The 12,546-nt window shown below is 46.5% G+C and overlaps 1 protein-coding gene across 2 annotated transcripts in view; it reads right to left on the bottom strand.

Annotated features, from left to right (window-relative positions):
• Positions 1-417: 417 nt before the first annotated feature.
• BCL7A (BAF chromatin remodeling complex subunit BCL7A) overlaps positions 418-12,546 on the bottom strand; it is a 55,005-nt gene continuing 42,876 nt past the window's right edge. For both annotated transcript variants that reach the window (XM_040347065.1, XM_040347058.1), the window contains 2 exons: positions 7,949-8,067; positions 418-876 (listed from right to left, as the gene is read on the bottom strand). In XM_040347065.1, the coding sequence (XP_040202999.1) occupies positions 799-876; positions 7,949-8,067 (197 nt within the window). In that variant the 3' untranslated portion in view covers positions 418-798. The remainder of the gene's footprint in view (positions 877-7,948; positions 8,068-12,546) is intronic.

Here is a 12,546-nt window from a genome sequence, read left to right as displayed (position 1 = left end):
TTTGACTAAACCCTTTATCATAAATCAGTTATTTTTAGAGTAATCTACAAGAAATGGATAAACCACTGCTTCTGTAGTAAAACATAATGAATGCGTTAGCTGCCTGGAACAGAGGGAAGTTGTTACATGGATTTAAGAACATTATGATGCGTTAGCAGTTAAAGCAAGCTAGCAGATACAGTCAGACCGTGGAATGCATTGATGCTGATAAATGGTGCATGATAAAAGGCATTCAAATACTCTTCGATAAAGTCATCAGCTCAGTCCACTTGTGAAAATGGCTTAGAATGATTTTTAAATTGCTACAAATATTTAAACATTTTTATCCACTGTATGTGGAACTTTATATTAAAATAAAAATCCCTAAACCAAAAGGCACAGTAACATAACCAGAATTATGGAAATTCACATGGAGGCTTAAAATTGAACAGGTACCATCTTTAAATATCTTACATGTTAAATAGCAAAATGGAAAAACGTATATACAGCAGCAACACAAATGTAAAAATGACTACAGAAAACAGTGCGTAGACCCTCCTGAGTGTTTACAACAACCACTTCAAAAGACTGTCATTGGTATCTTGAGTTGTCACAGAAAGTTTCCCCATTTCCTAAAGTCCTGGCCTCCTGTCCAGGCATTGTTGGATTTTTGCTTTGTAGGTTGAGAAGATAAAAAGAGTTCTATTCTCATTAAAGAGACAAAGATGTCAGTAAGGCTGTCCTAGAGTTGCAGTAACCAATGTACCTTACAGTAAACCGACCCCAAATAATAAAAAGAAAGAAGTTTAGCTTGACGGTCTAGACTGCTTCGGTGTTTTGTGCCGAACTGTCAGATTTTGCCTTTTTGCTTGGAGGGGGTGCACCATCATCAGAATCCTAAATCACAAGGGAAAAAAGTTAACAATTACACAATGGCTGGCATCTAAATGGGTGAAAACAACAAGACACATACTACATTAACACTAAAAAACGGTGGAGCTAAAGTTGAACTAAATCCAAACTGGATAACAAATTTGTTCAACATAGACAAAATAATTGCCATGTTTTTCGCCATAAAAATAGGATTTTTGTACTCACCGTAAAATCCTTTTCGCTGTCGTCCATGGAGGGACACAGCATTTTCAAGTCTTGACATATGGGTTATGTGCCGTCTAAATTGAAGTTGAACAGCCCCGCGCCCAGGGGGCGGTCCCTCAGGTCATAACCCCTTACCGTGCAGTCAGCAACTCAGTTTGTCAAAAAGCAGTACAAACCTAAAAAGGAGGGGTGGGTGCTGTGTCCATCCATGGACGACAAAGAAAAGGATTTTACGGTGAGTACAAAAATCCTATTTTCTCTTTTCATCCATGGACGGACACAGCCTTTCCAAGTCTTGACATATGGGACGTCTCAAAAAAACGAGGGGTGGGAACAGCATTAAAAACGAAATTCACCCCAAAACAAAACAGAGCTCCTCAACGGAGGAGATGCAACCTTAAACAGCCACCTGCAGAACCTTGTGGCCGAAGGAAGCATCCGAAGAGGTGTTCACATCAACCTTGTAAAATTTGGAGAAGGTGTGAACGGACGGCCAAGTCGCCGCCTTACACACTTGTGAGACAGATGCTTGATGTCGGAAAGCCCAGGAGGCACCAATAGCCCTGGTCGAGTGCACCATGACAGGGAAGGGAGGCGCCCGCCCCTTAAGGGCATAGGCCTGAATGACGGTCTGTCTGATCCACAGAGAAATGGTGACGAGACAGGCCCTTCTGCGGACCAGATACCACCACAAACAGCGTGTCCGACCTCCGGAACGGAGCCGTAGCAGACAGGTATTGTTAGATATAATCTTTCAGGGGCTAAACAAAGTACAGGCAGAACAGTCTGTTATTTCTCTGTGGAAAATCTGCGACACGAGCAGGAAACTCTTTTATTACTTATAAGGCATAGACAAAACATGAACCCACAAACGTAACACTGCCATCTAGTGATCATACAATATAGTGGGCACACAGCAATGACTTATAGTTGTTTGTTGCTCATTAAATACAAACCTTGTATGCTAACACCCCCACTCAACAACTACTATCTATGTCAATCCCATTTCTGATCTAAGATCAACAAATCTGTTTCTAGCTAGTGGCTTTGTCAAAGCATCAGCAATAATTTTTTCCGACTCACAATACACAAGTTCAATTACATTTTGATCAACTAAGTCATGAATGTAATGTCGTCTGACATCGATGTGCTTGGTTCTTCCATTAATCTTCTCACTTGTTGCAAGCTTAATGCAACCCTGATTGTCTTCAAATAAGACGGTAGGTTCTGATGTTGCTTCTCCAAGATCCTTGAGTAATTTCTGTAACCACACAACTTCTTGACTGGCATAAGCTGCAGATATGTATTCGGCTTCTGTAGAGGACAATGCCACTGACATCTGTTTCTTGCTGGACCATGATATAGGACTGTCTCCCAATTTTAATAAGTAACCACTTGTGGATTTGCGTGTGCTGTGATCACCTGCCCAATCGGAGTCCACATATCCCACGAGGTTTAAATCACCACTTGCTGACAGTTTAAATTTTAAGTCTTTTGTCTGTTTCAGATATCTCATAACTCTTTTGATCGCATTCCAGTCTCTTTGACGTGGTTTATCAACTCGCCTGCAAAGAAGAGACATGCTGGCTGCAATGTCTGGACGTGTAGTGGTTGCAATGTAGAGAAGTGCCCCCACTGCTTGTCTGTATTGTTCATTGGATGTGAGAAGATCATCTTCTCCTTCTGACTTTGGATAGGCTGTATCCATAGGTGTGCTTTCTCCTTTCGCCTCTGTCATGTTGAATTGCTGAAGAATAGATTCAATTTTTGCACTCTGATTCAACAGGAAACGTCCATCTTTCTCACGCTGGATGTCAATTCCAAGATAATATGTCACTTCACCTAGGTCTTTAGTTTCAAAGTGCTCGTTGAGTACTCCTGTTAACTTTGCAATTTCATTGTTGTTTTTGTGAGCAATAATCAGGTCATCTACATAAATTAGCAGATACATCCACTCAGTGTCTATTTGTTTAGCATATAGGCACGGATCAGCTTTGCTCCTTGTAAATCCTTCATTTAGTAGAACTTGATTAATCTTTAGGTTCCATGCTCGAGCCGATTGTTTAAGGCCATAAAGAGATTTATTCAACTTGCAGACAAGATGCTCTTGTCCCTTTTTCAAATATCCTTCTGGCTGTGACATGTAAATTTCTTCTTCAATATCACCATTAAGAAAAGCTGTCTTAATATCGTGATGTTTCACAATCATTGTACGCATGGCAGCCACTGTCATTAGTGTTCTGAAAGTACTTTGTTTAGCAACTGGAGCAAAAGTAGCATCATAGTCCTCACCGAACTTCTGTGAGTAACCTCCCGCATTGGCAAACGCCAAGGTGCATCCACCACCAGGCGCACGAGGTTGGTGTACCAGGGACACCGGGCCCAATCTGGAGTGATTAGAATCACCGGGATCCCCTCTGCCTTTACTCTGCGGAGAAGACGAGGAAGCAACTTCAGTGGAGGAAAGGCATAGATTAGCCGATACTGATCCTACGGGGCCACCAATGCATCTGCCCAGGGATCTCTGGACCTGGCCACGAACCTCGACACCTTGCGATTGAGTCGAGAAGCCAGGAGATCAACGTACGGCGTGCCCCACCTCCGGCAAAGGAGTTGAAACACCTCTGGATGCAACGACCACCCCCCTTGGTCCAGCATCTGGTGAGTTAGATAGTCCGCCTGACAGTTTTCTACACCCAGAACGGCTGATCGTGCCGGCAGGCTTTTTTCCACTCATCGGAGGATGTGAGCGACCTCCGACGCTCTTTGTTTCCTCCCTGATGGTTGACATAAGCCACAGCCGTGGCCTTGTCCGACTGGATCCTGATTGGACGCCCTTGTAGCCTCTGAGACCATGAGAAGAGACAAAGCCTGATCGCTCAAAGCTCCAGTACATTGTTCAGCAGGCGGGATTTGACCAGAGTCCAGCGACCCTGGGCCGACTGGACCCCCCAGACTCCCCCCCCCCAACCTGCGAGGCTGGCGTCCGTCGTGATCAGTCGACTGGGAAGAAAGGAACAACTTCCCGGACTGAGGGGCCGGGGATCTCAGCCACCAACTCAGAGAGACTCTGACCAGGTGACTCACCTGAATCTGACAATCCAGAGACCAAGGAGATTTGTTCCATTTGGACAGGATCTCCTTCTGTAAGACTCGAGTGTGAAATTGGGCATACGGTACTGCCTCGAAGGAGGCTACCATGAGGCCCAGGCCAGCATGCAAAAACTGAGAGACGAACAATTGCGGGATGCCAACAACTTCACTGCAGTCTGGAATGTCTGCAACTTTTCCAAAAGAAGTACTCTCGCCTCCGAGGAGTCCAGGATCAACCCTAGGTACTCCAGACGCTGAATGTTCAACACCCAACCAAATTCCCAAAGGGTCTGACTGGCTATAGAAGCAGCTCTCAGAAGACAGTCCAAGTAGCCTACGATAGCAATGCCTCACTGTCCCAGCAAGGCCAGAATCAGGGCAAGCACCTTGGTGAAAACTTTTGGTGCCGAAGCTAGGCTAAAAGGGAAGAGCCACAAATTGATAGTGGTCTTCGCCGATCGCAAATCCCAGAAATTTCTGGTGCCTGGCGCAGATGGGGACATGCAAGTATGCGTCCTTGATGTCCAAGGATGCCAGAAAATCCACCGGATGGAGCGCAGCAACCACCAAACTAATTGATTCCATCCAGAACGTTCAAATCTTTACAAAGGCATTGAGGTCTTAAATAGGACGAACTCTGTCCTTCTTTGGGACCACAAACAGATTCGAGTAGAATCCCTGAAACCTTTCCTCCAGTGGCACGGGTAAAATTACTCTCAGTAAATCTTGTACTGCCCCCATTAAGGCAGACCGACGAGCCGGAAGGAGAGGAAAATTTAGAGGGAAAGAATCTGTTTGGCGGACAGGAAAGAAACTCGATCTTGTACCCCAAAGTGACCACCTCGCAGACCCACCGAAGCCGAAGCTTGTGCTATCCATGTTTTATCAACACAGGTAAAATCAGAAAAGTAAACATGAAAATGGAATTTAGTGTGTTTCATCAGCTCACTGAAAGAGCAGTATTTCATATTTACTCAATTTGATTGGTATTTATGTTTCTTATGCTGACCACACACAAAGATTTATTAGAAAATAGTTTTTTTAAGAAAAGTTGATTTTCTAATCATCGTGGAGTCAAATCAAGTTCATTTTCAATCAAAGTGAAGAGAATTCAACATAATTGAATTTTTTTCTAGAATGAATGAATGAATGCATTTTAAACAGTGTACATGGTTTTTGTTCTGGAAATATATTCATTTCTAAAATCAAATGTTAAATGTTTGAAAAAAATGAGTTCAGTCATTTGAAAATCCATTTGTGTATGGCCAGCATTAGTCTTGACCAGAAGAAAGAAGACATACAATTCCTTTAAGAATTTTTCCTTAAAAAGAGATACACAGTATTCTGTGGCGATGCCTGGAGAGCTATGGCTTGGTCCCAGATTCTGGTGGCCAATGGCTAGCCGCCTCAGGTGTTTAACCTCAGTAGAGGTACGAGACAAGGCTGCCCGCGCTCCCCACTTTTGTATGCTCTTGCTGCAGAACCCTTGGCCGTGTCCATTCACACAAACTCTGAGATTGCAGACGGGACCCTGTAGTATAAAAAAATTTGTATGTATGGGGGCGATACACTGCTATATCTCGCTGACTCGGGGGACCCTCCCTCCAAGCTGCGCTCCAGGTGATCGAACAGTTCGGAACATTTTCCGGGCTCAAAAATCGCAGATCCTACCGATTGATAGCTTCCAACCGCCTGAGCCGCTGATAGGAACGCCACGCCAACTGACAGACACTATCAAATATTTGGGAATACATATTTCTAGGAGCCCAGCTGACTATATCGCCCTTAATATAGAACCCCTCTTTTCACTGGTGCTGCACAAAGTAGTGCAGAGTACAGTGTGAATGGTGTGTGAATGTGGGGGGGTGACACTCCTGCCAGTAAGGGGTGTCACCCTCGGTCGCTGGGGATAAGTTCTCACCAGGTCCGTGTGAAAGGTGTATGAATGGACAGCAACATCATTGGGGCCTTGACGCGGCGTTGCTGCTCCTTAGTACCGTGCGGTGTACTTCGGTCTAATCCAATGTGATGTGGGGTGTGTGTGCTAGGGACCACAGTGGTGTGCATGCGTGCATTCTCCTTGTGCCATGTTTAATGTGTGTTTTTAACGTTCAAAGATTCGTTCCACGAGACATCTCCTGATTGCTGATCCCTCAGAAGACGGGGTACCCTCGGTTAGGGGGGGGGGAATGTCTGGTTCGGGGGTCAGGTCATCACGTATGTCAATCTCCAGGCCCTTTCTCACTGCAAAGTTGTGCAGCAAGCAACATGCACCGATGATCTGACACACGAAGTTTGGGGAATACAACAGGGTACCCCCAGTCTTATCCAGGCATCGGAAACGGGACTTAAGGAGGCCAAATGTGCGTTCCACCACTCCACGGGTACTTATGTGTGCAGCATTGTATCTTTGCTCTCCTGGGGTTTGGGGGTTCCGGAATGGGGTCATAAGATGGGGTCCAAGTGCATATGCAGAGTCACCTGGAAGGGAAAAGACAAGAGGATGTTAGTCGTGCATGTGCCCCTCGTGATGTCTGCATCATGGGGGGGGACAGTCATACCTGACACCCATGTCACTCACCAACCAGCCAGCTGTCCCCATACATGTTCTGTTCAAAGTGTCTTGGGATGTCGCTTTGACGGAATATGAAGCTGTCATGGCTGGATCCTGGGTGTTTGGCACGGACATGCCATATGAGGCCTTGGGCATCCACTATGACCTGGACATTGATGGAATGCCAATGCTTCCTGTTGCGGTAAATGTGCTCTGTCTCATGGGGGGGCTGTAGTGTCACATGGGTGCAATCAATAGCCCCGATGGTGCGTGGCAATCCTGCAATTTGGCAGAACTCACGCATTTCCTTCAGCCGCTGGACCTCCTGGGTGGGTCTGATGATGTGGTGGGACATGCGTCTCAGGATTGCGGGGACAACCTGGTGCACACATCTGCTCATGCTGGTTTGTGAAATCCCAGCCACGTCTCCACTTGTTCTTTGAAAAGAGCCAGTGGCCAGGAAATGCAGTGTTGCCAGGACCTTCACCAGTGGCTCCACTGCATGTGAGCGTTGTGTTGGGCTGGTGATGTCATCCTGCAGGGCTCTGGTAATTTCCAGGATGGCATGAGGGGTGAATCTGAAACGACGATACACCTCCAAATCAGCCATGCCAAAGAGGCTAATGCGCTGTGGGTATACCCTCTCACGTGCCCTCCTCCTTCTACGCGCCTCTGCACACACTAGTAGTGCTAAGACCTCGCCTGCCCCTGGCATGTTGGCATACGAATATGTTGTCCTATAAGTGTGGTTGCTCAGCTCGTCCGGGATGGTGCTGCTGTATTTGCTTTCAAGCTGACTTACTCAGGTCTGGAGCAAAGTTAACCGAGCTTTATGAGGAGTAACTTTCAGCCGGCCATTCGTCGTACGCGCACAGCGCGTATCCTACGCCGCTCGCGCGTAGGTTCGGGAATCAGCTTATGTACATCATTTGCATATTTGAATACTAATTCTATGGCAGCGTAGGATGCCATCAGCGGAAATATGCGCCTACGCTGCGTAAACTTAAACGAGTTAAGACGGACGGGAGAAGCCTTGTTTCTGGCGGATATGGTTCTGTGACTACGGCGCATAAATAGGACGGCGCTTCTTTACACTTACGCCGCGCATCTCCATATACGCCGGCGGAACTTCTTTGAGAATATGGCCCTATGTATGCATCTTTACTCAATAAACACTTTGTTGAACGTAGGAAAAAAAAAGGATGCGCACAGTATCCACATTACCTGAGAATTTTTTGTGTTTTCTGTAGAAGCATCTTTATCAACAGAAGACTGTAGCTCAGTTTTCTCTGAATTGACTAGTGAACTTTCAACAGACGACTGTGAATTTTGACCCGAAGTAACTGAAAAGGGCATTGACAGAAACCATTAATACGAGAATACTAAATTCTATCAGTTTTTAAGAACCGCTAAACCTAAAAAAATAAAAAAAGGCACATACTGCAGTTATTCATATCAATCAGCAAGCTTGATTTATTTTTTACTGCTTTAAATAATCAAAAAGTGAATTCTGGCTGCAGTCACTTTATATTGTATTGCATAATTTTAGCTCTGTCTTACTAAATAAAACATTAAAGAATACATATCAAATGCTCTTTTTTTTTTTTTTTAAACACCAAACATGTTATACTCCCCTGCTCAGCCCTGATCAGGTCCCCCTCGGTGTGGCATCTCAGGCCCCCCCAATGGACGGCATGTCATCCAATGAGAGTGCAGAGCGCATATGCCCGTGACGCCACTGGCTGCAACTAAAGTAAATATCTCCTAAACTGTGCATGTTTAGGAGATTTTACTGTACCTACAGGTAAAGCCTTGTTATAGGGATTACCTGTAGGTATAACCCAAAAAACAGACATTACTACCACTTTACACCAATGGTGTGCCAACAACGGTCACATCAATTTATTTTCCGCGTGCACGTCTCAAAATAAAAAAAAATCTCCTTATGTGACATTATAAAATCTGCAGACTTTAGTATATTGTGGTAAATAATGCATTGGACGGACTTTGCAAAGTTTGCAGCATGAAGTGCGATGATCTATGGCCGGAGGTGGGAGCAGATACCTACGACTAAGGCTATTGCCAAAACGCATCAGTATTATTGTTGTTTTATTGCCACTCTGATGTACCAATAAACAACACTTCAAGGATCACAGTCTTGCTGGCTCTTCTTACTACAGATACCTGGATTTGACAGGTATCTGCTCCCCCATGAAAGGTGCCAAATGTGGCACCGGATGCGGGGAGGAATCCGATTATCGGAAGTTCCATTTCTCGGTGGAACTCCGCTTTAACATCTACACAAGATAAAATTATATTGATCCCTATCTGTCCTGGGAAAAAAAAAACGAATGTATTATATATTAGGTTAGACTACAAATGCTAAAAAGGTATAACGTGCTGAACATACGTCTTTTTGAGATATAGGGGAGGAGAGGGGGATGCAGAGATATTTAAAGCGGATCTCCACTCTAAAGTGGAGTCCCGCTGATCGGCACCCTCCCCCCTCCGGTGTCACATTTGACACCTTTCAGGGGGGAGGGGGGTGCAGATACCTGTCTACAGACAGGTATCTGCACCCACTTCCGGCCCTACGATACGGGCAAAAGACGGGTTTTTTCTCCGCTTCCCGTCCGTCCCCCGTTGTATGCTGGGAACACTCGGCTCCCAGCACACAGCGGGAGCCAATCGGCGGGCGCAGCGCGACTCGCGCATGCGCCGTAGGGAACCGGGCAGTGAAGCCGGAGCGCTTCACTTCCTGGTTCCCTCACCGTGGATGGAGGGGGGAGCAGCAGGGTGACGAGCGATCGGCTCGTCATCTGCTGCGATCACCGCTGGACTCCAGGACAGGTAAGTGTCCTTATATTAAAAGTCAGCAGCTGCAGTATTTGTAGCTGCTGGCTTTTAATATATTTGTTTAGTGGCACATCCGCTTTAAGGAGTAAAAGGCTTTGGACGGAGTCAGGTAGTTAAGGAAAAGCAAAATTTGGGTCTGTGGCAATGTGAGATAAATTAGGCGAGAGCCCAGGTGTTTACAACAAACTGCATGACAAAGATATTGCTATATATCACCCAATTTTTGTATTTCTAACAGCCAAATGGATTCGCAAAACTTAGTTTTGCCACATCTCCAAATCAATGAGGAAAACACAACCTCAAAACAATGTCAATCTTTAGTATACCTATGCATATCTCTAGCTGTTAGAATTACTACAGCTGGGCAGAAAATCCCAAAAGCTTACAGCTCAAGGAATTTTAATTACAGTTGCATTAAGCTTACCATACATGGATTGAAAATTCAGCCAGTTCAGTAAGACCAGCTAAATTTTGATCCATGTATGGGCACTGGGGGTTTTGAAGAAGTCAATCTATTTTCTGCTTGATCAGCGCTGTAGGCTACTGATCAGTGTATTTTCATCTCGGGAAGTCTCCCCACTATCAGGATACAAAGATACAGTGGGGAGGATCCCCCCCATCCACCTCATGTATGTGGATGGGGAAAAAAAAATAGAATTTTTGTACTCAACGTAAACTCCTTTTCTCCGAGTTCATGGACGGACACAGCAGCAATCTTGACAATGTGGGTATTCAGCCTTCAATCAGGAGAGGACTAGGCAGAAAACAGGTTAAATGTTTAAACGCATCAAAAAACTGTACCGTACCGCCCAGGGGGCGGTCCCTCTAGGTACAACCCCTCTCCCTGCATCATGCAGCGAAGTTCGTCAAAAAGCAGTACAAACATAGAAAAGGGGGGGTGGGTGCGGTGTCCGTCCATGAACTCAGAGAAAAAAGGATTTTACGGTAAATACAAAAATCCTATTTTCTCTTTCGTTCATGGACTGACACAGCAATCTTGACAAAGTGGGACGTCTCAAAGCAGTGTCAAAAAAACGAGGGGTGGGAACAGCATTAAAAACGAAATTCACCCCAAAACAAAACAGAGCTCCTCAACGGAGGAGTTGCAACTTTTAAACAGCTGCCTGCAAAACCCTGCGGCCGAAGGAAGCATCTGAAAATGCACTCACATCAACCATGTAAAATGTTGTGAAAGTGTGAACGGATGACCAGGTCGCCGCCTTACACACCTGGGAAACAGATGCTTGGTGTCGGAGGCACCTATTGCCCTGGCCGAATGCGCCGTGACCTGAAAGTGAGGTGCCCGCCTCTTGTGGGCATAAGCCTGGATCACGATCTGCCTGATCCACCTAGAAATGGTGGCCAACGAGACCGCCAGGCCATTCTTAGGACCAGCTACCGAGACAAACAGTGAGTCGGACCTCCGGAATGGAGCAGTAGCAAACAGGTACACCCGCAGAGCCCGGACAACGTCCAAGGAATGCAACGCCGCCTCTTCATGATGCAACGGACAAGGACACAAGGATAGAAGTACAATGTCCTCAGTAAGATGAAAAGTCGAAAAGAAGGCTGTGGACGCAGCACCACCTTATCTCTGTGGAAGACCAGATATGGAGCCTTGCAAAACAAGGCTGCCAGCTCAGAAACATGTCTAACTGACGTAATAGCCACCAGGAAGACCACTTCCTGAGAAAGCGTCAGTAAGGGAATCTCCCTAATGTTCTCAAACGGCGGTTTCTGAAGCACGGAGAGGACCAGGGTCAAGTCCCATGGAGGTAGTGGAGGACGGACCGGAGGGGCCACATGTCGAAACCCCCTGTACAAAACGTACTCACCAGAGAGTGAGCCGCCAATGGTCTTTGAAAGAAGACAGCCAAAACAGAAATCCGCCCCTTAAAATGTACTTGAGGCAAGCTTTTGGTAAACCCCACGCTGTAAGAAAAGAAAAGAAAAAAAAAAAACACAGCAGGACCCTTGACCCCGAACAAGTACCTGGATGCCACGTCATCTCTTCACACAGAGATGCAAGCCTTCCAGGTGCGATGGTAAAACTTCAGAGACGACGACTTTCGTGCCCTCAACATGGTAGAAATCAACAGAAACCGACAGGCCTCGGTCCCGTTACACCTGGATTTCAACAGCCATGCCGTTAAAACCAGCGACTGGAAAGCAGGAAGAAGTATGGGAGACCTTGCGACAGAAGGTCCTCTCACAGTGGCAGACGCCAGGGAACGTCTGCCACCAGGTGCACTAGGTCGGCATACCAGGGATGCCGCGGCCAATCCGGATCAATCAGCATAATTGGGATCCCTTAGACCTCCACACCGCAAAGCAGATGGGGAAGAAGTTTTAGAAGAGGAAAGCATGATGTCCACGTCTGGCGTGCCCAATCTCCGGTGAATGAGATGAAACACATCCGTGTGTAGAGACCACTCTCCTTTGTCCAGCACTGGCTACTCTGGTAGTACGCTTGCCAGTTTTCCACGCCCGTAATGTATACGGCCGAGAGAGCCAGCACGCGCCGTTCTGCCCACCTCAGGAAGTGAGCGACCTCTGAAGCTGCCGCCACGCTTCTTGTTCCTTCTTGATGGTTGACATACGCCACCGCCGTGGCAGTGTCCGGCTGGATCCTGACTGGATGCCCCTGTAGCCTCTGAGACCACACGGAGAGGTACACCCTGATTGCCCGAAGTTCCAGGACATTGATCGGCAGGCAGGATTCCTCCGGAGTCCAGCGACCCTGGGTCGACTGAACCCCCCAGACTTCCCCCCAACCGGTAAGTCTGCCATGATCACCGTTCAGTGAAAAGGAAGAAACGACTTCACGGACAGAAGTGCCGGTGATGTCAGCCACCAAACCAGGAAGACCTGACCAGGTGGCTCATCCAGATTTGACAATCCAGGAACGATGGGCACTTGTCCCATCTGGACAGAATTTCCTTCTGCAACACTCGTGTGAAATTGAG

This window comes from Rana temporaria, chromosome 1 (assembly GCF_905171775.1).
Source record: "Rana temporaria chromosome 1, aRanTem1.1, whole genome shotgun sequence".
Classification (NCBI taxonomy): domain Eukaryota; kingdom Metazoa; phylum Chordata; class Amphibia; order Anura; family Ranidae; genus Rana; species Rana temporaria.
Note: the sequence above shows the minus strand (reverse complement) of the source record. Positions and strands in the feature narration are given on the sequence as shown.